At 36.7% G+C, this 27,455-nt stretch overlaps 1 protein-coding gene and 1 long non-coding RNA gene across 8 annotated transcripts in view; one reads left to right on the forward strand and one right to left on the reverse strand.

Annotated features, from left to right (window-relative positions):
• Nucleotides 1-698: 698 nt before the first annotated feature.
• LOC149567212 (putative inactive purple acid phosphatase 2) lies at nucleotides 699-4,295 on the forward strand. The gene is made up of 2 exons (XM_089820393.1): nucleotides 699-1,729; nucleotides 2,813-4,295. Exons 1-2 carry the CDS (start codon nucleotides 1,016-1,018, stop codon nucleotides 3,884-3,886), a joined length of 1,788 nt encoding a protein of 595 aa, XP_089676519.1. The 5' UTR covers nucleotides 699-1,015; the 3' UTR covers nucleotides 3,887-4,295.
• A 2,059-nt stretch (nucleotides 4,296-6,354) lies between these two features.
• Nucleotides 6,355-27,455, reverse strand: part of LOC149567213 (uncharacterized) — a 37,650-nt gene continuing 16,549 nt past the window's right edge. For all 7 annotated transcript variants that reach the window (XR_016362372.1, XR_016362373.1, XR_016362367.1 and 4 more), the window contains one exon: nucleotides 6,355-6,737. This is a non-coding gene — a long non-coding RNA (uncharacterized LOC149567213). The remainder of the gene's footprint in view (nucleotides 6,738-27,455) is intronic.

Consider the following 27,455-nt stretch of genomic DNA (forward strand, 5'->3'; position numbering starts at 1 on the left):
AATTGTGTAGTTTTACATTGCTGACAATCTCTAGTCTTCCAACTTCAGACTTCCGAATTCGTTTAGGGCGAATTCCATGATCTGGAATATTTGTTCACGAGCGAGAGTTAGAGTTTGAATCTACTTTTCGTAGATAGACTACATTTTTCGCTTGATTTGTCATTTAAAAAATAAATAAATAATATTATAAATAACTAAAATACATTTAAATAATATTATAATATATCCTTTAATTTCTAATACAATATCATTTTGAAATAATAAAAGTTGTAACTTATTTCTACAATAATTATTCAAAAACTCTTTAACTTCTAATTAAGCATGTCAAAATTATGGTATTATTACTACTATTTAAACATTTCCAACTCCTATAGATAATGAATAATCTCTTACAATCTCATATACACCATTAAAATTTCTTCATTCATTCAGGGCCCGTTTGTTTGCTGGAATTAACCTGGAATAGGAAAATTGGAATAAATCTATTCCAATTTTGACCAAAAATGAGAATAAATCGAATTCTAATTTTTTTTTGGAATTCGATTTATTCTCATTTTGGGCCAAAATTATAATAGATTTATTCCAATTTTTCTATTCCCATTTCCCTATTCCAGATTAATTTCAGCAAACAAATGGGGCCTCAAATATCTCAAAAATAGAAAACATAATAAATGTGTTCCTTTGAGATATTCTCACCGGGATGCTTCAAAAAGTAGGATGCTTCAAAAAAATAAGATGCTGACTGCGTCCCTTAGCGGATATTCTCACCAGGGTCACCAGGGTGCTTAAAAAATTTGAAGTTTGTGGAATCTGGACAAAATAATGATCAAAGCATACTTGATATGATATCTAGATGCTTTTCATATATTAGACTTGGATGTAATTAATTCAACACCCAGCTTTTTCCAGTGTTGAACTCCTGTTTTCGAAGTCATTCATTGCTTGATTGGTGCCAATCTTTCTCTCTCTCTTATGAGGAGATTGGGTTCGAATTTACTCTTCAGCGCTTGTTTTCATGAGAGGTCTGATATCAGAAATGGGTTTCATCAGAAATGCATTTTTGATGCTGGTGTCATCAGTAGCAATAGCAATAGCGGGTGGGGTCAAACTGGAAGCGTTTCCAAATATACTTAACACTTCTGGAGATAACGTCACTCTGCAATGGGAAGGCATTTCTTCTCCCTCAGACTTAGACTGGGTGGGCATTTATTCCCCTCCCAATTCTGCAGATGATCATTTCATAGGTTACAATTTTCTCTCCACATGTCCAAATTGGCAAAAGGGTTCTTGTTCCATAAATCTTCCCCTCATAAACCTCAGATCTCCTTATGAGTTCAGAATATTCCATTGGGACCAATCCCAGATTACAAATACCACTCCAGTGGACTCAGATAACAATCCCCTGCCCTCCACTGCCAATCTGCTGGCCACAAGTCAGGCAGTAACTTTTCAGAACCTGAACCAGCCAGCTCAGATCCACTTGGCATTTACTTCCAATGAAGATGAGATGCGTGTCATGTTTATCACCAAGGATGATTTCAAGAGCTACGTGAAATATGGGCTCCAAGAGGAAGGACTGGATGAGGTGGCAGAGGCTTTGTCCATCACTTATAAGCAGTCTGACATGTGTGATGGGCCTGCTAATACTAGCTTGGGATGGAGGGATCCGGGTTACATTCATGATGCTGTCATGCAAGGACTGGAGTCAGGGAGGCGCTATTTTTATCAGGTAAAATTTTTTTTTTTGTTTTTTATAGGTAATGGGCGGAAGTTTAGATTTACTAATATTATTATTTGTTGAGATAAATTATTATTATTATAAGTTTCAGTAAATTCAGTCCAAGATTTCTTAGATGAGAGACTTACAAATTACCATTATGTCATTCATATGAATAAATAAATATAAAATTATAATAATTAATAGAAATTGAAAATTTTGAGATGAGTTGCATAAATAGACAAAAATCTTATATTGGTTGTGCAATTTCCAGCATTCCAATTTTTTTACTGTTCATTTCTACATGTACAAAATAATTTCAATTAATTTATAGATTTTTTTTAACATCATGAATCTCCCAGTTCTTAAAATGAGATGCAGAAACCCATCATAAGGTCTCACCCTTATATTGGCACCTTTTAGAAACATGTGAGCTGTGTAATTAACTACAAGATTATGCTTCTAAGTTAGTGGTAAGAAATACTTTTAAGTAGTTTAGCTATACTGTGTTACTTGAATTATCATCCAAAAAGCAATTGAATTCCATTCAGTTAGTGTTAGAGTGGGCTTTCAAATATGGCTGGATCCCTATCCAAGCTGTGGGCAGTGATATGTTACTTTGAAAAAATTACAAATAGAATCACTTCATCACTAAGTTTTGAGAATTCAACTTTGAAGTAGCTTATGATATTGCTATTAGGATTTAACTGTGTAGTTTTTGAGTCAAACTCATTTACCTATGTTTCATGAATAGTGATTCACACGAATCCATCTCTTACGAGAATAAATGGAACACTTAGTACTCATTAGATCTAGGTGATGCTTACAGTGGTACGGGACGTCAATGGATTTGACTTTCTGTGAAAAACATTTCCTATTTGTCATTTGTAAAAGCTGTAAAAATGTCTTTGTTTGAGTTTTGTTCTTCATCAATGTTTTTGATGCTCATAAGAAATCTTCTAGTAAACAGGATTCAGAAATCTTATTATTGTTTTTATACTAAAAAATATGCAACACAATTTTCAATTTTCCTTTCCTCCATGCTTTTGGTTCCAGAGCCAAGTTTATAATAGGGAGCATTTTTTTATTTGGCAGGTTGGAAGTGATCAGATTGGTTGGAGTTCAATTCAGAGTTTCATATCTCAAAACACAAATTCAGATGAAACCATTGCCTTCCTATTTGGTGACTTGGGAACATCAGTTCCATATAGGACTTTTATGTGGACCCAAGAGGAGAGCAAGCTTACTATCAAATGGCTAAAACGTGACATAGAAGAAGTTGGAGATAGGCCTACATTTATTTCACATATTGGTGACATCAGCTATGCCAGAGGTTATGCATGGTTATGGGATTCCTTCTTTACTCAGATTGAGCCTCTTGCATCCAAGGTCCCATTTCATGTCTGCATAGGAAATCATGAATATGATTGGCCATTACAACCATGGAAACCTGAATGGGCAAGTAAGATTTATGGTACAGATGGGGGTGGTGAATGTGGGGTGCCTTACAGTCTAAAGTTTCATATGCCTGGGAATTCTTCCTTTCCCACTGGAACTGCTGCTCCACCCACCAAAAATCTCTACTATTCATTTGACTTGGGAGTTGTACATTTCTTATATCTATCCACTGAAACAAATTTCTTAAATGGAAGTGATCAATATGCCTTCATAGAACAAGATATGAAAAACATTGACAGAAGTAAGACTCCTTTTGTGGTTGTTCAAGGTCACCGTCCAATGTATACTACTGACAATGCACTTACAGAAGCACCCCTCCGCGAAAAGATGATTGAGCACTTAGAACCTCTTTTAGTACAGTATAAAGTCAATCTAGTCTTATGGGGCCATGTTCACAAGTATGAGAGATTTTGTCCAATGAAAAACATGTCATGCGGTGCTGATCTTCCAGTGCATGTTGTGATTGGAATGGGAGGGCAAGACTGGCAACCAATATGGGAGCCTAGGCCTGACCATCCCACAGATCCAATCTTCCCACAACCTGCTAGGTCTCTTTACAGAGGCATGGAGTTTGGTTATACAAGACTATATGCAACTAGGGAAGCATTGACACTTTCTTACATCGGTAATCATGATGGACAGGTCCATGATGTTTTAGAAATACGCCTAAAGGATGGTGAAAAGCTTTATCAAATTGGAATTGGTTTTTAAAGGGAAGTTTTTATTCCTAGTAGGAACTTAACTCGTATTAGTTGTTGGGTATCAATGAATTCTAATGGATATCATGCATAAAAAGGCATTGAAAATGAAAGGATCTATACTAATGTCAGGCTAATTACTTTGGAAGGAACAGAGAGAAACATGTGTATGATTATTAGAAGGAAAGTCCAAGCTAGCATGTCACTGTGAACCTCTGTAGCTAGTGAATGAAGACCAGGCAAATGTAAGAGAAACAAAGCTGTGTATAAAGTCGTTATGTATATGAAACTATGTACACATGATACATCAATAAGTTCCGACCATTCTCTTAGTGCATGAGTATGATCCCAATAATCTGTAATCATAACATTGTTTTGCAATGGGTTCTTGATAATAATTTACAAAAGGTGATTTATTATTTTCTTTGAGCTTTTTCAAGCTTTTATGGTAGAGTGTATGGTATAGATGGTGGACTCCCTGGGAGAGATCTCAAGGGAGTCCACCATCTGTACCATACAAAAAAATGTTCACAATCAACTTTATTACATCTGTGAATGACTATTCTTTCTAGAGCTGCAAGGTATGCTCACGGTTCAGAGCTACTGTGTAGCTGGTTTTCTGTAGCTGTTGCAACTGAAATTTTGTTCTATATTTTGCTTAAGTAATTCTCCATTCTTTCTCCACAATCTCTCCTCTCTTTTCTAACTAGGTATTCAATTCTCTCTTCTTTCTAAATCTTTTCCCATTTCAAATTTATTTACCACAATAAATTGCCACCCAAAATTGAATTGTTGTTCAAATTGCTCACATCTAGATGTTGGAAACAGGACCTCAATAATAAATGTTGTTTAGTGGTTGTACAAGGATTATGGTACTAAGATTTGTCTCACCCAAACTAGTATTGATCTCAGGTTCGATTCTGCTCTCGGTTGATTTGTCTTCCCCAAACTAGTACGGATATCCAAAATATGAACTAGTACACACTAAGTCGCAAGAAATATAAAAAAAGAAAAATCAATGAGATTTTCATCAGCACATCGTAAATTTGACTTAGCATAGAGAAATTCTAATAACCTGCTTAATTCTAAGTATCTGTTATGCTCATTTTGTACTTCTGGAGTTAAAATTGTCCATTCTAAAAGCACCAACAATTCTGATGTTCTCTCAGATCAATTAAATCTGGAGCTCAATTTCCAAGCTCTTTTGGAGCTTCAAGAGCTTTTTTAAAGCTTGATTTCCAGAGCTCCACTAATGTAAAGTTGACTATAAGGGCTCAAAATATGCTGTTGTATCCTTGATGCCCAAATTGCTTCTTATTATCTGTTGCTTCATAAAAATGTTTGCAAGCTGCTGCTGACAGCAGTGTAATATTGAACTTTGATTTCTCCACCTTCTATTAGCTCCTTTATGAAATGATAAATAATTTCTAAGTGCTGTTTCATCTGTGGAAGATTGAAATTTGTATCAAAGCTATGGATGATAAATTTATCATAAAATATCATCACACTGTCTTTCTATTCTTATTTACGTCTATTAAGATTCTCTATAGTCAACTACCTGTACCTCGACATCTTGCATATATATCAAGTTTCAATTTTAATAAAAACAAACAACAAAATATTTCTTGGAGGCCCATTAAAATTGCCTCTAAATTCAAGAGGAATAGATATTCAAAGTGCTCTTACTATAATATATAGACTAATTCTCCAATAATTCAGCATGTCTAACTTGGAACCCGAATTCATGTATTGTAGTATATAAAATGTCATATCTTTTCATGTCATTAACATATACTACGATTATTTCACCTCTTGCTAATGTGTTTTCAGATTTGGTTTCTTCATAGATTTGGAACTCAAGTTTTTTGAGTATGTTATATGAAGGCTAATTGCATATACATATTCAAACCATACTTTTATCAGAAAAGGGTCTTACATTGTTGCTACAATGATTCTTGTTTAATTTTAGACGTGGCTATTAGTGTTGATGCAAACTTGCTATTTTGCAATATAAATCTCTTCAAAAGCTATGCTACATACTTTTCTTGAGAAATAAACCGAGTGTCATGTTCCATTTTTTATTTTTACTTCTATGCTATGGAAATATTTTGGCTGACCTTAATATGCCTTTACGAATTCCCTTTTCATACTAATTCAAATAGCCAAAACCATAAGCTGAAATGTAGTCCTATCAACACGAAATAGTTGTGCCAAGAATGAGGTAGGTTTGCACATGTAGTGTATATAGTTGTCAAGACAAGGTAGTGGTGTAACAATAATTCTGAGGCATCAAAGAATGACATATAAATGTAGCTTTTAGTGGTGTGAAGGTAAGCATTAACAGGAAATATTTAATCTCATTCACAAATTAATAAACAACTTTTGTCATAATTATCAAATTAGTAACTGTTGTTCAATTTTCACACATGTTCAAATGGAGGAAAATATACGTGCTTATTACTTTCAAGTAATTCTCAGAAATGCATTAAAGGAAAATTATTTTATTCATACTGAAATAATATACAATGTTTGTATGATGGAACAAATCATGATAGAAATAAAATGCTGAAAGTAATTTCCTCCCACACATCTGACTGTAAGAGTAGTCCCTACGTGCTGATATACACCTATACTCTACTGAAATCAGTAATGTGAAAGAAGATTAAAAGGAGAAAAAGGTCATGGGCACCAATCATTGCCTGTAATGACTGGTGAAGTGACATCCATCCGCATCCACCTTCTTGCCATTCTGGATCTCGCCCTTCCCATGCTTCCAATCGCGTCCACAAAAGAGAATGGGTTAGATCCAATGGATCTAAGCAATGCTGATAGCTCACTTCATCTCACTTTCATCATCCTACACGCTATTCATCTCAGTAAAATACAGACATACATCAGCAGATAGAGAGGTCGATCATGAAGAATAAAAGTAGTAAAGGGACAATTCATTTTTGTTTTGAAACCTTTTACTTATAAAAACTCGTGAAAACAGGATAAGAGTAGCAGGTGGGATTGGTATGCATACAAATAACAGCAAATGAAACATTAAAAGGACGAACTTTCAAAGTTTTGAAACCTTTTGTTTCGCTCATACAGCAAGAATGAAAGCTACAGCAAGAGGTTATCTATCACAACAAAAAAATAACCATTTCCAGCCAATAGGGAAAGTGCATCATACAGGTCAAGATGCAAACCATAGCAATGACAGAAGCAAGATAATACTCATCAGTATTAGTGAAAATAAAACTTACAGGAAGTCCAGTAAAGGCACAATGTTCAGAACAGAGATAAATATGGCAAGTATTACAACTTCCAGCAGTTAGAAGCCCACATACAATAAATCAGAAGTATGAATATACAAGCATCTTCCAAAATGTGCTGGAAACCAAGTTAGGTTATGAAGCTTCAAATGCAGAATGGGCTGTATCTATGGGAAGATTTGACTGGGCTGAAGCATGGAAACGAGAAATTTGATCCTTCAAAAGGTTTCAAGCTATCAACTAATGAAATAATGCTGGAAATCCAAACAGAGATGAGCAAGATTACTGATGAACTATCAAGGAGCAGTTCGAGTGCCTAATCATGTGCATGAGAGCTTGTCTAAAATGAGGAAAGCAAAGTTTAACTCTTCATGAGAATGGTGTTGCCTCATAAAATAAGAACACTGCAATGACTTTAAACATATCAGAGAATATGGAAAATGATTATGGTACCCTCTTTTCATAGCTCTCAAAAGGAGAAAAAACAAGAAAATGTTACCTCCATATGTCAGAAAAGAACCCACATCAAATCTGGTATGAATGATTATTTTCAACAAAGAAGTCACAGTCTCTAGGAGTTCAAACAAATTCATTCTCTACAACGGTAGAATCCGAACATCTTATAGAGCAAAACATGGCAGAAACCCTCATGGTGAAAAATGGTAAAGATAAATTTCAAATGGCCAAACAGGCAGGAAAAGAACCCAGTATGGAAGAAAATGGCCCCCAGATTTTATGATATTAAGTTATCTCAAGAAAAGGTACCTGTTGTAGTATTTATTTTATGCCAAGAAAATAAGGTCTGAAGTAAATATGGAGCTCAGATATTATAACTTTCATCTGTTAAAACCCTCTTACAAGCTTGATGAATGATTTCAAAAAGGACCCTTGAGAAATCACGTGCATCTTTTAACGAAATCAAAAGAAATAACCAGCTGTAATAAGAAGTCGGTTTTTTTCTATAACCCATTGAAAATCTGCAGTCAAAGCTCATGCATGGAGGGCTCAATACATCCAAAATAAAACCCGTATGGTGAAAAGTTACCCCAGCAAGCTCACAAAGATATCATAGAAAGAGCAAAATGGCAAATGTGTTCTTCAAAGAAAAACAAAGAAATAACCATCAACATGTTACCTTTTCATACCTATGATAAAGAAAGTTCATAAAGAAATAAAGAGGAAAAGATTACTTACAGACGGCCACGTTTTTTCTTGTTTTCAAACACATGAAATGAGTTTAGCAGCGTCTAGGTAAAGCCAAGTGACAAGAGAAACCCACAGGAAAAGAGCAGATTCGGCCGGATACAGTTTCAAACACCAATTGAAAGCCCATAAAAACCCTCTATTTGTTCATATCTGAATCTCAGAAATATTTCATGGTGTCCAAACAGCAGAGACACAAAGAAAGTAATGTCTTCAGCAGAGTAAAAGAACTCATAAAATAACCCACGTTTTGGCGTCCAAGCAACAGCAGACACCAGTCGGCTCACTTTAAGAGACCATGTATATCTCATGCCAGCAGTAGAGAGTGCACCTAGCATCTTCTAGAAAGGGCAATACACAGCAAAATGGCATCTAGCAACAAAGAAAAACACAGATGTTGGACTCCATGGCAGCTAGCGTTTACAATAACCCTATTGCGTTTTGTTTGTGCATGCCCTCAAAACACCAAATAACAAATAAACTCTCAACTCTTCCTTTTAAAATTCCTTAATCACATTTTAGCAAGTTTTCGGGTCCATGCATAAGGAATCTTTTAAATATGTAAGTTATTAAAATAATAATATAGATTAGACCTCTTATATGTCTATATTATTATTTTTAAACAATAAAACTTATTATTATTCATTGCATTCTTTTAAATTTGTAAATATTATTATTTTTCTTTAGTTGATATTTTATAAATCAACTATTAGAAGATAATAATTATTAAAATGCAATAAATAATAAAATAAGAGGGAGAGTTCTGAGTTAAAGGAAAGTTGCATTATGATATTAAGTTCAACTGGAGAGTGTCAAACAGTTGAGAGGGCCTTAATATTTTTTAATGCCAAATTTGAAGGGGCAGTCTCAGTTGATATTTTTAGAGGCCCAGTTCAGACTGAAGAGTTTAGATTGCATTATGGAGTGATTTGTGTCAGTTTGGGGGTCTTTTTAGACTTTTCTTATGCATGGATGGTAGAACCTCAATTTGATATATTTGGAGCATGTTTTTGGAGTTTTTAGAGGTTCTTGATAATGAGTAAACTCATTATTTCGACCCATATTTCCTATTTTGAGGCAGTTGTATTGTTGTTATATACTCCTCTTATTTTTGGAGGAAGGGGTTTAGATTTTGGGAGAAGAAGGATGCTTATGTGATTTTGTCTTTAGTATCTTTTTCTTCATTATTCTGAGCTATTATGCAGATGTATTGTTTTTTGGGCCTTTGATTGGAATAAAGTTTTCATTGGAACCAATTTTGGAGTGAAAGATTTGGTTGTATGCTTTAAAGTGATTGATGTTATTCAATTGTGTTTTCTTAATAAACCTTCTGAATTATGTCGTCTTACATCTTCCTTATCTGATATCTATTTCATAGGTTTTGAGTTGTGTTTCCATTATTGATATATTCGATCATGATTAATTTCCTTTCATATATTTTCAAGTTCATAAAACTTCTCTTAAATTATTGATATGAATTAGCAGATCTTCAAGCAGGGGTTTTTGTGATTATCTGTTTTAAAAACTTTCATTGTGTCTCAGGTATAACAGTACTTTGTGTTATCAATCTCAGTGTATCATCTTATTTTAAAACTTTTAATCTTTTCATGTTCAAGGTTGTCTTTTTACCCTTTTCCATATAAGTTTTCACATCTCCATTAGTACAAGTAAGGTATCAGATATATCATATAGGAACCGGCCTAGAATCCGGAGGTTCAACCAAGTCATAGGTTACCCACAACTTTTGGTTGCTCCAATGTTTCTCCAAAATCGCTGCGAGTTTTAGGACTTAAAGCAAATCAAGGTGCAGATTTTGGAGATAACAGTAATAAGTGCACACTTCCCTTACATAGGATACAAAGGCTGAGGGGCAAGGATCTGCTAGGATTGCGAATTATTTTTGCAGCTCTAAGAATAATACAAAAATCTTCATTTACTTGAAAAGGCACGATTGCAGGTTCCAGTTTACTTTGCGATTGGCTTACTCGTGAAAAGATGAAGCCATAAATTGAGTTTGATTATTCTTTTTAATTTCTGTATATTGGTAACAAAGAAACCCCAAGATTTGGAGAGCATGTCTCAAAGAGATTGTGCGAGTTCTTCCAAGGCCTGCCTCACCTTCAGATTCAATTTGTTCTCTGTCAAGTGAGTTAATTGCTGAAAACCAAAAACTTACCTGATGGAGACTAATCACCAAAGCTCGTAAGTGCATTAAAAGAAAAGTCTTCAATTATCAATACCAATTTTTGTTCACATGAACACTATCATCCTTTTGAAAATATTTCAGATGGTCATGATGTTTCTATAGAACACTCTTGCTGGTGGTGGATGAAGACTTTAAGCTCTTTCAATAGAAAATATTTAATTAAGGTATTTCCTGTTATATGTAAACAAACTTTGAGTTCTTCAATGGTACAGGCTAAACTTTTTGCCTAAGCCCTACAATAAATGAATTTCAAATTAGCATAAAGAGTTTTGATATGGACCTTGAATCTAGCATTAACTTTTTGCTTATCTTTGCCCTTTCTCTCAGATAAAATGTCTTTGTTTTCTGTTCCACATAGCTGGTTTGCATTAGTTTTTTGCATATCTTAAGCCTATAAAATTGGCCTAAGGCATAACTTATTTTGCAGGTCACCGGCACACTAAAACCTAAGAATCCTTACCTGCCACCCTATCAAATGCTTTGCACTATCTGCCACCAACCAGCAACAACCTCTCAACCATCGGCCACTAATTCTTTCTAGTGCTTGCAATGTGCAACGATAACGACCTTCACAAAAGAATCTTTCATGCACTGTGTGATAGGGACTCTGAATGGTATTGTCGAAAGTAATATGCATGGGAAACTATTGCAATAACATATTCACGAACTAGCAATGATTCCATTTGAAAATTACTAAAAGAACAATTCAACAGTTGTGTACCTCCTACGACATTTCAAGATTTATGGTACATTTTGGATTGCAATGGACAACACCATAATTTCAATTGCAAGGGACTCAAAAAGTGTTAAGTTCCACAATCCTTTCCTTTCCTATATCCAAGTATATGCCCACCCTTAATTTCCTGTACAACCTACCATCTCTAATATACTTGTATATTGTACATTTCATCTACAACTACAGAGACTATGAAAGGAGAAGAATGTTGGTGGCAAATTGCAACTAACTGCGTTCTATCCTATAAAATTGGTCTAAGGCATAACTTATTTTGCAAGTCACCGACACACTAAAATCTAGGAATACTCACCTGCGACCCTATCAAATGCTTTGCACTATCTACCACCAACCAGCAACAACCTCTCAACCATTGGCCACTAATTCTTTCTATTGCTTGCAATGTGCAACGATAACGACCTTCACAAAAGAATCTTTCATGCACTGTGTGATAGGGACTTTGAATGGAATTGTCAAAATTAATATGCATGGGAAGATATTGCAATAACATATTCACGAACTAGCAATGATTCCATTTGAAAATTACTAAAAGAACAATTCAACAGTTGTGTACCTCCTACGACATTTCAAGATTTACGGTACATTTTGGATTGCAATGGACAACACCATAATTTCAATTGCGAGGGACTCAAAAAGTGTAAGTTCCACAATCCTTTCCTTTCGTATATCCAAGCATATGCCCACCCTTAATTTCCAGTACAACCTACCATCTCTAATATATTTATATATTGTACATTTCACCTACAATTGCAGAGACTATGAAAGGAGAAGAATGTTGGCGGCGAATTGCAACTAACTACATTCTATCGAGACAATAAAGGAATGCTATACTTAGACTATACTCCAATTTACATTTCTGATTTTTTTGCCTTGCACCTTTTCTTAAGATTCATAGACTCATACAAGCCTACAAATTTAGTGTATAAAGAAATCCAACTTCAACCATATAAAGAACTTCAACTTCAACTGCATGCTTCCTAATTAAGGCTTCAAACCCAAATTAATTACCAAAACATTCTATTAAAGTATTGTATAAGAAGCTGAATTAACAAAAGCATTCCTAGACAACTAGACTGCAATGTTACACCAAATTTATTTTTCTTCTGCAATAGAGAGACAATGTTCTAGCATGATTATAGCATCATTATTAGTTAACAGATGTCCAATTCAGATACACAGTATAGGTTGTATATCTTAGAACTAGATGATATTTGCTTAACATATATTTACCATTTATGGAAACTAACAATATTTCTTTCTACTAACACAGAAACAAATGGATTTAAGAAGATGCCACCTCCCAGAAACATGTCAAATATGCAAATAGTTTCCATTCCACCGCTTTGTTCATCTCAGACATGATGAACAAAAGACTCTGTTTTTGCTTTAAGTATCCCAATTGAGATATATTGATCTTAGTTTTCAATGAACATATTGTGTATAGTTGCATCTAATTTCTTATATTATCCCATTGCTTTGAACTTATCGAAGTTTTTCCATATATCTACATTCTAGATCAAAGTTACCAGGTCTCACTAAAGATCTTGTGTACAATTGCACCTATTTTTTCCTTATGTCAACTATAGTAAAAAATTTACATTTTATTTTGCATATTTATTCAATGGATGACGTAATGAATTTTACATACAAACCATAGATTTGGGCAATATGAGCAAATTTTCTTTCTACAGAAAGAACATGCAGCTATTGATTTTCAGTAAGATGAATCTCTTCAAGGTGGCTGAGAGCCTAAAGTGACGCCTTTGTGCTTTTCTTCGAATTTTAAATGGATATCTCTATCTACAGTGATTCAACAATCATTGTAAATGCCCCTTTCACTTGTTACTTGAATGATTTCTTGCAACGGATTTTCTTGCTGCGAAGGCATTTGGGAGTTTGGTTTGTAAGTTTAGAGGGCTCTGTGCTTTCTGGAGTTAGGTTTTGTAACATTGGAGGGTAAACATTTTATTTGGAGTGTGAGCTTAGTTGCTTCATTCTTCATAAGACAAACTTCAAGGGCATTTCAATGTTAGGTTTTGTAACATTAGAGAGCTCTATGCTTAAACAAAACTCCTCACCATGGCAAATATCAATGCATTCAACAATCATTGTAAATGCCCCTTTCACTTGTTACTTGAATGATATCTTGCAACGGATTTTCTTGTTGCAAAGGCATTTGGGAGTTTGGTTTGTAAGTTTAGAGGGCTCTGTGCTTTCTAGAGTTAGGTTTTGTAACATTGGAGGGTAAACATTTTATTTGGAGTGTGAGCTTAGTTGCTTCATTCTTGATAAGACAAACTTCAAGGGCATTTCAATGTTAGGTTTTGTAACATTAGAGAGCTCTATGCTTAAACAAAACTCCTCACCATGGCAAATATCAATGCAATGCACATGCTCTTCAATGTGCACTCCTTGTGGTAAATGCCTTGTCACTTGGACAAATAGTCCATTGTTCCACCAAAAAATGTGCTTATGGACTCTTTGCTTCCACGAGACTCTTGTCCATTTTTTATGTCCTGCGTGCACTATTAACCTGCTCTACTCCACTCCTTCCCTTTGATCGCATAGTACTTCCTCCTATACCACCCGACACAGTGAGAGAGGGTTCCCTTGACAAAGACCCCTCACAGAAGAGAAAGATCCCCAAGGCATCCCATTGACAATAACAAAAAATTGGATTGATCCAATCAACACCTGAATTAGCTCAATTACTATCCTATTGAAGCCAATCTTAGACATGACAGCAAGTAAGAAATCCCAATTGACCTGATCATAAGCTTTGGAAAGATCCAACTTGAGGGTCATCCTTGACCTTTTTCTTTTGTCCATAGAATGTATTATCTCATGGGTTGAGATTGCAACATCAAGGTTTTGTCGACCTAGGTCAAATCCTTTCTGGGAGGGGCTTATGAACTTATCCAATAGGGCCTTCATATGGCTAGTGAGAACCTTAGAAAGGACTTTGTAAACCATGTTACACAAGCTTATGGGTTTGAACTCTACAGGGGACTTAGGCTCCTGGATTTTATGTACCAGAACAATGTACATCTTTTTGAGGATTTTCAAGAATTTACCCATTGATGCAAGGTAGGCAGGGGAAAGGAACCAATTCCAGTCTCCTAACACCTCGCGAAGAGTACACACATAAGCCAACACAAATCTAGGAGCAAAGAACCAATATTAACCATGAAAAGATACTGATTGATTAGACAACTCTCATGATAAAACAAACGTGCCAGGTTGTAAGGTCTTCCTAGTTGTAGCTAGTGCAATGAATTGCCACATCAGAGCTCAAAGCTCGCAATCTTGAGACTTTCTTCTACTTCTCTATCTTCTTTTACCTTAGAACTTCCAACAAAGACTTTTGCAGCTTTGGTGAGGTTGCCTTTAATACGTTCCCAAAAACATTGGAAGAATGTAGGGGGGAATCAATCAGGTCTAGGAGCCTTGTACGCCTTCATAGAGAATGTTGCCTTGACCTCCTCCGTGACAAGTTGAAGGAGTTTCTCATTATTATTAATATTCAACACAGTCGGGATGGGGTTAATGAGGTTGTCCCTTACCTCTAAATCAATGTTGACATTTTGGCTAGCCAACTTTTCTTCAAAGAATTGAGCAGCCCATCCTCCCATTTCCTTAGGTTTGGATATGGAAGTGTTGTTTCCGTCTAGAAGGATTGTGATAGTATTTCTCTTTTTATGTGCAGACACTGACTCTCGAGCGTTGCTTCCAGAAGATTTCCTCCCTTTTGATATTATCCTTCCATTTTGTCCTCTAGCTCTCCTCCTCCAGGTAATGATCAACGTTCACTCCCCCAGTTTCCATTATCTTTTATAAACAGTATAGGTTTTCTTCAATAACCTTTTTTTGCTTGAAGATATTCCCAAATGAAGACTTGCTCCATTCAATAACTTCCCTTTTTATATTTTCCAATTTCTTAGCCAACCTAAACATAGCCATACTTGTTACTTGAACATTCCACCACTCAAACACCTTATCTTTGAGTTTAGGGTGTGAATGCCACATTATCTCATAATGGAAGGAACGTGTTCCTTTCTATATATTTTCCTTCCAGACCAGGAGAATAGGAGATTAGTTTGAGGCTATATAGGGGAGAGCATGAAGGGTTGAGGATGAGGAGATATCCTAACCAACAGAGCACAACAATCTATCCAACTTGACCTAGATGAGGTCTTGCCCCTATTTGTTGTTAGACCAAGTTTACCTAAAGCCAAGGAGCTCAAGCTCCAAGAAGTCATTCCTGCTAATAAAATTAGCCAGGTCCAATATACTGTCATTAAAATCCATCGCTCCCCTAACTTCTTAGAGGGGAAGAGGGCAGTATTAAAATCACCCATGCAGAGAGCCTTCAAATTGCCATTAGAGTTCAAAACCTCAGTGATATCCTCCTGGGTCAACAACCTCCCCGCCTAAGAGTTAGGCAAATTGATGTTGAGAAGAAGCCAGGAGATGTTGTCAATCTCCATAGCTAGAAAGTTATGCGAGAAGGAAATAACCTTATCCAAGTACTTACCAAGATTCCACAAGGTAGCTATGCCTCCAGACACACCATTAGCTTCCATAGGAAGCTAGGACCAACCCAAAGGTTATTCATGATAAGAGCAAAGTCTCCATTGATTAATGCTATGCTTGGTTGTTGTCAAACTTATGTCAAGAACCATAGACCAAATACTAGAAAAAAACCCTAAATATTATACAATTCGTGGCCCTTATAGTCATCAATCCATTATAGTATACCAAGTAAGATTAAAATTGTGACTTTTATACATAGGAAATTATTTGAGAAGAAGAAAGAAGCAAGAAATTTAAACGGTAACCAAGGGAATCCCTATGTCCAGAGTAGAAGTAGATAGGATGTCCTCCCCCACCACACTTGATGCATCAGCATTGTTACGGCTTGAGCGAAGAGTAAGGACGAGTTTTTGAGACTGTACAAGCTTGACACGAGCAATTTTCAAATGGAAACGAAAGTGGAAGATGAGCTTATCTTCAAAATTGTCTATGCACTAAAATAAAAGTGCACAATATTCACCACTTAGAAACTTCATGCAGGCTAGGAAACCAAAATATTATCGAAACTGATTATTTCAAATTGCAGCCTAACCAAAATATTCTTCCTTGCTAATGTTACAAAATACTTTAGTGCTAAACAATCAATTTTCAATCTATAAACAATCCGAAAGATCATAGGATTATCAACTCTATACAATAAGCCAATTGTACTTATTGGCTGTCTAAATAAAACAGAAATAAAATGACAAATTCAAGACTAAATAATTCAATTAGTTGTGAAGAAATTTGTAATTAGCCAATAGTTCTGTAGTACTTATTGGCAGTCTATATAAAAGAAATGAAAAAGACAAATTCAATAGTAAAAATTTCAATTAGTTGTAAAGAAATATGTAATTAGCCAAAAGTGATTAAGTCTTAAGAAACAAATTCAGATATAAAAAAGTACACTCAATTTGAAGAATTCCAATTAATTAAGAGAAAGATCTGTAATACGAGTTTTTCTATGGGCATATAATTACTAGATGCCTCCTAGATTTTTCAACCAGTGGAATGGAGGAGGAGATGACAGTTAGGCTTCTATATTGAGTTTGATTTTATGGCTTACAAAGCACAAATCCGTTGTGAATTAAGCAAAGCAACAAAATTCATTTTAGTTTGTTGTGAATCAATTGAAGCACCAGTAATAATTTTAATAGATCCTTGTCACAATTTGACTAGTCTCTGTCCAACAGCATTGGAATCGCTTGCTTTTCAATCAGTTTTCTTATATGGTAGCGCTCATCCCATCATCAACATTTCTCAAGTTTTGTTTTCTTGTAACTGCTGTAAGTTTTGGGTGTGCCTTTCTAAAGAAATTAAAAACACACTCAATTTGAAGAACTTCAATTAATTAAGAGAAAGATTTGTAATACGAGTTTTTCTATGGGCATATAATTACTAGATGCCTCCTAGATTTTTCAACCAGTGGAATAGAGGAGGAGATGACAGTTAGGCTTCTATATTGAGTTTGATTTTATGGCTTACAAAGCTCAAATCCGTTGTGAATTAAGCGAAGCAACAAAATTCATTTTAGTTTGTTGTGAATCAATTGAAGCACTAGTAATAATTTTAATAGATCCTTGTCAAAATTTGACTAGTCTCTATTCAACAGCATTGGAATTGCTTGCCTTTCAATCAGTTTTCTTGTATGGTAGCACCCATCCCATCATTAACATTTCTCAAGTTCTGTTTTCTTGTAACTGCTGTAAGTTTTGGGTGTGCCTTTCTAAACATTAACCCATGTATGGCTTGTGTATCATGCTTGAAGAGTTTTTCTTTTAATGCATTTATTGATACCTTAATGGCATTTAGGTGAACCAAATAGAGACTAGTTGTTTTATTTTCTTTAAAACCTATGTTTTCTTAACATTGTAAACAAATTTAGTGAACTAATTTCAAAGTTTTCTCTCAGCAAAGCTTTGGTAATTCTGAGTGTTTTCTTTTTTCTTCCATCTTGATTGGATATATTGTGACTGTTTATGATATGTTTAAAGTTTGTGCTTAGCTGCAATGCACACTCTCCTCTTATCTCTTCATACTTGGTAGTATCGCTACAGTTGATAGCAATTTAAGTGAAGCTATTCCATGCACCATGCTATATGTTTCCTGGCAGCAATTCCTGTAAACTCTGTCTAGTTTTTCTATCAGCATCATCATAGAAAGGAACAATCCATGTCGAACCTTGAGGTAAATCAGTTGCTTTAATCTCAATGGACTTATTTATTAAAATCTTTAGATTCTCAAAAACAAATTTTTAATTTGTATTTTAGGTAGACATTTGAAGAAAAATGACTTTTTGTCATCGCTTGTTTGCTATCCACAACTTTTCGTTTATTGTGTGTTGATTGAAGCAACATTTGTACAGAGATTGGGTTTAGTTTGTTTAGTTTTAAAACAAATGTCGGCCGAATGGGGATAACCAAGCCCAAGTGAATCAACTTGCAGCCTCAATAAATTTGTAGCATCAATGATTTACACAAGATGAAACTGTATGGATTTTATAAAGCAATGACTCTATCCTAAGAGTGAGTGAAAGAGGACATGCAAGGCTAAAAGCTTCAGTCGTATCTAAAAAGAAAGAAAACTTTACATGAGAATTGTACAAATAACCTCCATACTAATTGCAAACCCTAGGCGGCCATAGCTCCTTAGAGAAAGTCAAATTAGAAATGATAACCCTAGAATCACTGAGGAAGAGAGGCTATTGTGCAACAGAGGAAATAAAAGAAAACGAAGTACATTGGAGAGGAAAAGCCAGAAAGCCATACCCGCTAATCTAAAGCAGACAGACTTGTAATAAGGAAACCCAAGCTAATAACACCAATCTTGAGAGATCATGAAGAAGCCACTGAAGGAAGGAAAATACATGTCGACAACACCAATGTTAGGGAATGCAGAAGCCATGTAAAATCCGCTGCCGAGAACACGACTTTTTTGAGCTGATTTTGAGCTGACCAATGAGAATGCTGTAAATTTGAGGAAACTAATTATGTTGAATTGAGAATGGTAAACAGTGTGTGATTGTGTGGGATTGTTTTCCATTTATGTCACTCTGGAGGCACGATTTAATCTTGAAGTCTGGTGAAAACATTAGTCCCTGCCATAACAATATTGAGCAGTCCGCCTAAGATCCCCATGAACACTGCCATTATGGCAGCAGGGTGATAACTATGCTCCCCGGAGTCAACAATTTAAAGAACCAGAAAAGTACATCCATGAATCCAAGCCTAAGAGCTATATATATAGCAAACAACCTAAATTATGCTCAAGATCCCTTTAGAATGGATGCAGTTTCACTTATGACGTAGCTCACAAAATCAAGAAATTTCATATGACAAAACACATTCATAGTGATATCTGGATAAACAAACAATATGTTACTAATGAAAAGCTTTTAAATCTGTTGTCACATAAAACTAATCAGAAATAACAAGATATGTGACACAGATCTTGGAAAATGTCTTGGATAGATGGTATTAGTTTTGTTCTGATTCAACAAGGTAAACTGTAGATGGTATATATATATATATATTCTTTTGGGCCCTAAATCTTAAACTAGGGACTTTGAATCTCGATCTCGATCAGTCTATGCTAATGCTGGTGGACCTGAAACCGAGCGAGGCCGGACTTGACGCTGACCATTATTCTAAATCACTTCACCCCGGGGACCACCCATCCCAACCAGCCCTCAAGTCAATACCTCTACCTCTCCCTTCCAATAGCCATCCGCCCTATCGTCAATGTCCTAATGTCGCCCAAGGGTGCATGAAAGAAATGTAGAAATCATTTTGGAATACTTGAGAATAGGGATTATCAGGCTCAGACTTCCTTTCCACACGACACTAGTATTGCCACCCAAGATATTTCCCAGTAGGGTTCTGTGGCACTCGATAGAAGAGATTTCTCCACTCGGCCAGAACTACAATAGTTGATGTGCTCGATTGATGTTTGAGTAGGGCTAGAGAGATGACCGGTCATTCCATTTATGTGCTCGACCCGGTCGAGTAATAGATGTCGGTTGAGCCAACATGCATCGCTATTACCACGTAATATGATATGACTGAATCTCCAATAGTCTTCTTTAATCCCTGGGCTAGCGAGTCAGAAGAGGCTAGAAAAAAGGAGAGACCTAGACCACCTTGATTAGAGAAGGGATCAAAGTGACAAAATAAAGCTCGAGCCGGTATTTATTCGTTATCTCATCTCCGATTTTCTGCAGGTCTTGTTGTAGGGCCTAGCTTTGCATACAAAACCTAAGGATCCACCGTTGCATATCTCAAAGATAACACCTCAATTGCAACCTGCTTGTACAAATGATAAATTTGGTCTTTTGATGTCACTTAAAGTTGTGTGATTGATGATTGTTTCAAAATTGATATACATATATAATGGTGTGTAAGACAAGAAATCTTTCTGTAGCAGATTCACTCACGAGTAAGATGCTAGATGAAAGCTCCTAATGTTGTCACTTAAAGCTGTCTGATTGATGCTCATTGCAAAATTGATGGAATAGTCAAGAGCACAAAGTGTGTTTTAATTTGTTGTTTAGAGATATCATATATACAGAGCATAATAGATTTATCTAATTTGAAAAAAGTTCAAGAGCAAAGTCCCATTGCAGCAAATAAAGGAATGAACAGTAATAGCCCTGGCCTTTCTTGCCTTTGTATCTCTGTAAAATGTGCATATTCGAGAATGATTGGCTAGTCAACACCTTCATATACCCGTTCTCTGACCTCAATTTCTCTTGTTGGTCTATTTGAAAGTCAAATTTAAGCTACTTTGTACTGCATGACTCTCTTCATCACAAATGTAGTGCCTTTTGACTTAGTCTTCATCAGGAATGCAAATATGGATAGTTTGTATACAAATATAGTAACTATAGGACAATGCCATTTGACTGCATTCATAATGGAACTACTAAAAATGAATGAATTGGTTAGTTGTTCTTGATGACAATCCCTATTGACTATAGTTATAATGGGACTATGAAAAATGGATTAGTTGTTTTTTTATTATCTTTGCAATAAGTCTTATGTAAATATTGAACTATTTAATTATTTCATATGCATGTGTATTTTTTAAAGCAATTCCATCTTTAATTTATAGCTTGCATATGCCTTCCTGTGCTATATTTTATGAATCTATTTCCTCAAGTCGGATTTGTGTTTTATATTGTCTATGATGGTTGCCTTAAGCTTTCTGTGTGGCTGCTTGGCTGCTTGAATTTATAATGGCTGATGGAGAAGGCAAGTACCTTGTACTTCCCAACCTGCTCTTGATAATGCTTTGCTCCTGCTACTAGTGCAACTATTTTAATTTTCTATGTATCACATGCTACATTCTTCTGTCTCTGCAAGGCAGCAATTATGGCATCCATAATCTTTAAAATATACAACATGACGAATCAATCATAAAAAGAGCTTCATATTGCTGTCTTCCCTTATGATCAAATTCCATCATTGTCCTTTATGTCCTTTTATTGAATATTCTTCCTTTACCATAGTTTAGATGTCTTGAGATGAATTGATTTTTGCATTCTTACCCCTAAAGATCTTTGGAAAACAATTGTCATCCTTGGACTATTAGTCTATTACTATACACACTGAAAGCCCCTTTTGATGGTTGTCTTTCAATTGCCATCATGCTCATAGCATGATTGTCCACTTGAAAGCAATGTATTGTCCATGCTTATAGCATGACTGTCCCCTCCTAAAAGCACTGCAATATCGATTCTAAAAGTATGCTTCCCCATTGCCAAATCTTTAACTCTTTTTCCTTTCAAACAACCTAACCCATTGCCATTATCCCTCACGAAAACAATGTACTCTGCTCTGCCCTTGCCAAAGGTAGGGACTGCATGATTATCCACAGCTCAATCATTGGCTAATGCAATAAAGTGTGAGATATCGTTGCATTGTCATGCTTCAGATCACTACAGCATCCTTCTACAACAGATAGTGCTCTTGTACAAATATGAACAATGATATCTAAGATTGGGATTCCATACTCTGCAAGTGGTTTTGAAGGATCTGAATTTTGTTTATTGTGGTTATCTTACATATTCCAGCTAACTATATATGTATGGTCAGCATCTCCACAACCACAACCTCACATATACTGCAATTGCCCAGAACTGAAGAGATCGATTAATTTAATCTATTTGAACAATAGCTCAGGTCATTGTCATTACAAGCCATTACGATCAGACATAAGTCATTCTAACGGCATACATACAAGCCAGTCTACACTTCACCACATAGTGACAAATGCATATGCATTACAAGGCACAGACAACAACAATTTACTAAGCATGCCCACAACACAAATTCCAAAATTGCCCACGAGAAAGACTAATGCACATCATTCATTATGACTGTTAAAAACTAAATTCTGCAACAAGGATATAAACAAATCACAAATACCAAATGACCATGCTATTGTAGCCAGCGAAATTGTAGATCAATTACACTCCCCCACACAAGGCAAAAGGAAAGCCACCTTTCGTAGGCCGATGTGGCTTCACTACCTTGTTAGAGATGCACATGTAAGTACCACTAACAATGCAGTTGACAAATCCATTGAGCCATATCTGCGAAGTATTAATGATGTGCCTGCCCAATCATGCACGCTCTGTGAAATAATAATTGTCTTTGATAACTATTCCAATTAACATGAAAACAATTTCAATAGGTGAAGCTATTTGCACACGATGTATAGATTTTGTGACATATGGTATAGTCCCTTCTTTTGCTTCTCCATACAACATGCAACGCAATAAACGTAAGGATTTTGTTCATGACTTGACCACCTTAGAAGAAAGAGTTGTCGAACTCTGAATTGCTTTCGCACAAATTTGACAACTAGGACACAAAAGGGCACAATATGGAGATGGTACAATTATCAATTTACTCAGGGATTTCGATAAAGTGCAAAACATGTTGCCTAGACAAGTAGACAGAGCTAGAATAGTGGCAGTTCAACTAAAGCACAAGTTAGAATACGAAAACGCTTATGCACAAGGCAATGTTTGACCTGCATGTGTCCTAAATGCAATCCAAAGTGAATGCTGAATTTATTTTAAACATAAACAACGACCGTAAAGTGAATATCAAAGTTCAAACACACCATACAAAGTAAAATATGACAAATATAAGGCAGAAGTGCAATCCAAAGTGAATACTGAATTTATTTTAAACACACACAACAACAATAACAAAGTGAATACCACAGTTCAAACACACTACAGAGTCAGATTTCAAATGTACACAAGCACTAGACAATGAATGCATTATTACAATTTTGTGTACACACCAAGTTCAAATCAAAGTTGATTTGTACACTCCACACAACATGATAACTAAGAATAATGTCAAAGTTCTTTCCAACATGCACACGCACAATAAATGCAAAATTTAGTTCAAACAAGCACCACACAAAGTACATACCAAACTTAACTTTAAAACAAACAAACACAGAATCAAACAAATTGAAAGTTCATTCCAAACATACATCACATGAAATAACAAAACCACAGATAAAGAAAATGCCAAAGATATAAAACACGTTGCAAATAAGGTTTTCTCAGTGATGACATACATAAAACACATCAAAAAAAGTGAATGTCAAGCTAATTCATAGAACATAAAGTTAAGAAAATCCATAATGTCAATGTGAATTGTAGTTCAAACATTTGCAATGTTAACAAGTCGTTATCAAAGTCAAAACACTCTTTACAAAGTGTGAATGCAAAGTTCAAACATGCAAAAGCACATCAAAGTACAAACACACAAAAAAACTTGTCAAAGTTGAGACATATTTCACAAACTTATTTAAACCCACCCTTCACATGTATATAAAGTGTAAAAGTTTAAAGACAAAGTCACTTCATGCAACATTGTTTGACCACTTTTTTTAGGCTCTTTAGTATCTATTATAGGCTTTGATTCTGGAGCTCTGCAACATGATTATGGCTATTAATGGTGGCATCTATGCAGGAAAAATTGCACCCCCCCCCCACACCAATCGGTCAGCCCTGACCTCTGGTTAGTTATGTCAAAAGGGTCAAGGCTCGATGTTGGGACTGGGAGTACCTTAGGAGGCAGGCGGTTGACTTCTTGCAACGCCTCGAATCTGCCAGTGGATTTGGCATTTTTACAGCATTTTGAGCCCATGGTTTGGGGGATTGAGCTTGGCACAACAATCCCTAAACTGAGCTAGAAAGGTGTGCTGGTGGGTCGAATGGATTATGGCCCCACACCCAATGTTACCCACACCTGATGTTACCCCAACTGTCTTGCATGGGGACTCTGGTTGTTGAAAACATTTCGAAAGGCTTCCATGGGTCCAAAGATTTCCCTGCCAAACACAGTTGTTGAAAACGTTTCAAAAGGCTTCTCACTGAGCCTTGTTGGTAGATTTTTATCCTACAAACCCACCACAGACATGGTGAGGAAATGGGTCTCTAATAGGTGGAAGTTGAAAGGCTTTGTTATGGTTACGGCCATGGCGGGGGCACTGTTCCTATTTAAATTTACAAATGACGAAGATAGAAACTAGATTTTGACGCGTTCCTAGAGACTGGGAAAACACAATCTGGTTGTGGCTAGATGGAAAACTAGATTTAATCCTGCTGTGGATCTGCAGAGAATGGCTCTGGTATGGGTTCGCCTTCTAGGCCTGTTGTTGGAATTTTGGGATGATAAAATCTTTCAATGGGTTGGGGACTCCTTCAGTCATTTCATCAAAGTGGATGTTGTTACCCAAAACAAGTCTCGGTTGGGATTTGCCAAGCTTTGCGTGAAAGTGGCTGTCAACAATACCCTCCCATGTAGTATTGTCTTGAACTCGAAATGGGGAACACGGAAGCAAGCTATCAGTTATGAAAATGCTGACCTATACTGCCAAAAATATAGGCAGTATGGTCATGTGGTCTCAGAATGCAAAGCGGGCCTCCATAAACATGATGGTGGCAAAGAGAAGGAAGCCATAAAGGACGTGGGTGCACCCCAAATTTGGGTTAGGGGGAGGCCTCAGTGACGAACCATGATCAATCCCTATTTAGGGGGGATAAGGATGGTCAGTTTAACCAAGAGGACAATGATCGAATAGATAATACTATCCTCAAGGAGGTAAGCAAGGAGGTGCAATGCAACCCCTTGGAGGAAGGAGAATTTCAAACTGAGGTTGTGGATGTTCAGCCCGTAGGTGAACATGAAAGAAACATATAATCAATGCAAAATATTATTCATTTATCAAATGCTTTCCGTACACAACAATGATATTTCATACAATGATAATGATAATGATGCCAAAATACATAAGCATTCATGACATTTATAATGTTCGAAACGGTGCCAATGAAATGACACAACCGTGTTTGCACCGGTAACTGTCTAACTACCCTTTTTGCCGGACAACAGATCCCCCCCCCCCCCCAAAAAAAAAACATCTCTTGGCAACTGAAAACTAACAAAAGTAGGAGATAGCAACATACAACATAGAAACAATATAGACTAGGGAGGAGGTTGCGCCCCTAAAGTGTTCTGTTGTCAGCGCAACTCATAAACTTGATCAGTGCAGATGCGTAAATCTTTCTACATCCATGTGTTAACCTCCATTGCCTCCTTCAGGGGAAGTGTTGTGTCCATGGCATAGGCGTTCTCCTTATCTCACAAAAGCGTTGCGCGCTCGGCTGCACTAACCAATTCAGTAGCTAACTTCTCCCTAGTTTCCCTCTCAACTATCACAGACCTCTCAGTTGCAATCCTTTCTGATGCCTTGTCCGCCTTTGCACACCTATGAGCATAGTAGACACCTTTATATAACCCCACTATCTCATGTGCCAGGTTCTCCATAGGAGTGTTGCACAATCCCAACTTAGGCTCTGTAGCCCAATCAACCAACATCTCTGGTGTTTCCACTGCTAGCCATTCCCTGGCCTCAAAGCAAGAGTGAAAATGCTCAGGACAAACCCCCTAAATATAAGCTCGGATCAAATGTCACTCCCTACAAGACAAAGCCTGATATGCAACGATGCATCCTTTCTCCATCACAATATGCATAACTTTGATGTATGCCTTACATCTATCCTCATCTGACCCATTATTCTCTTTTCCCACATCGCCAATATTCCACTCCCTATCGGTATCCATCTTTGACTCTTCTGTAGTAGCCACGTCCACATCTGGTGTTGCCTCCTCTCCGAGCGCATCCACGGACCGTAGTATTCCCACCTCCTATGGCTCTAATATGGCAGCTACTCCTAGGGATACCTCTCCATGCCTCGGGAACTGAATGGAGAGACTGACCTCTGCAAGAATGAGTCAGAACCGCTATCGTAGGAATGCACTAGCTTTGTCCATCACCTCAATCTTCTCGAGGTGTGCTGCATGTGTCGTCTCAATGCTCTCAACTGGCTGTGTTGGTGGTACTGGATGGGCCTCGGCCAACAAAGAGGAAGATATGGTGACCACAGCGTCAGAGCCAATCACCTTGAGTCAAACCTGAGATTCGGGCTCTGGTGCTTGCATCTCTACTATCTTTGCGGTTGGCGCTGCTGGTGCAACTAGATCTGGTGAAACATTCTGTGGAGTCACATCGGTTGTGGCTATCTGTAGAGTCATAACATCTATCTTGGCCATCGGTGGAGTCAAGATAATTGGCGCATGTCTCTGGCCAAACAGAGGAAAGAGTGAGGTAGTGGCTATCAAGCGTGCCGAAGTTGGCAACTGGAGAGGGGTGAAAAATGTGGACCCTTCGATCGCTGCGTCATTGCCAACTTCTACCAAGGTACTCTCTTCCTTGGAATCGGGCCCACTACTCTCCGTGGTTTCCTCCCTTCCGCTTTCCGTGTCCCCGTATGCCTCCAATCCCTACAATACTTTCTTCTGACCGACCGCGGTTCCACCCGTATCTAAATGTCTCCAATAGAATACTAGGGGTTCTCCTAGCACCAACTTCCCCCTTGATGGAACTTCAATGTCGTCAACTGGAACTTGAAGGGCTACTTCCAAAAACAAGCCGATGGCATGATGTGGCATGAAAAATGTAAGATGTTGTAATGTCATAAATTCCTCCATCTTGTTGGTGAGGACTGTGGCCCAATCATACACAGTACCATTCATGATGATATTCATGAATGTAATATGAGGCAATGCAATATTTGAGGCCCTACTTGCCCCTGTCAACCTGCTTTTAATTACGTCCATAATACATCTCCAATGGCCCTCTCGAATAAAATCTCTTTGTAGTCCTCAGCTCTTGGCACCCTTCATCACTAATTCCATTTTCTTTGGTGTGAGATTGCGGCCCACCAATTTCACCCAATATTCCTTATGTTCTTGTGGCAACTTGTGATTCTTGGTCTCCACTTTGTGACCTCCTTGGCCAGGAATGCCAAAAACCCTACTGAAATCTCATGGTTTGAAAGAGACTGTCATACGGTGCTTCTTGTAGAAAAATGTACTTGTTCTGTTGTTCTTGTTGTACATTTCTATCATAGTTCTTAAGATCGATTCAAATAGCCAAATAGAAAATACTGGAAGTTGTATTGCCCAATGTACTTGTGCTCGTATCAGAATTTGTC

This window comes from Cupressus sempervirens, chromosome 3 (assembly GCF_028749045.1).
Source record: "Cupressus sempervirens isolate cs-2001-9-10 chromosome 3, ASM2874904v1, whole genome shotgun sequence".
Taxonomy (NCBI): domain Eukaryota; kingdom Viridiplantae; phylum Streptophyta; class Pinopsida; order Cupressales; family Cupressaceae; genus Cupressus; species Cupressus sempervirens.

Excerpts from the sequence above, each read along its gene's own strand:
- LOC149567212 (XM_089820393.1), top strand. The coding sequence starts at position 1,016 with ATGAGAGGTCTGATATCAGAAATGGGTTTCATCAGAAATGCATTTTTG. Across the intron at positions 1,730-2,812 it reads GGAGGCGCTATTTTTATCAG|GTTGGAAGTGATCAGATTGG; the intron begins GTAAAATTTTTT and ends TTTATTTGGCAG.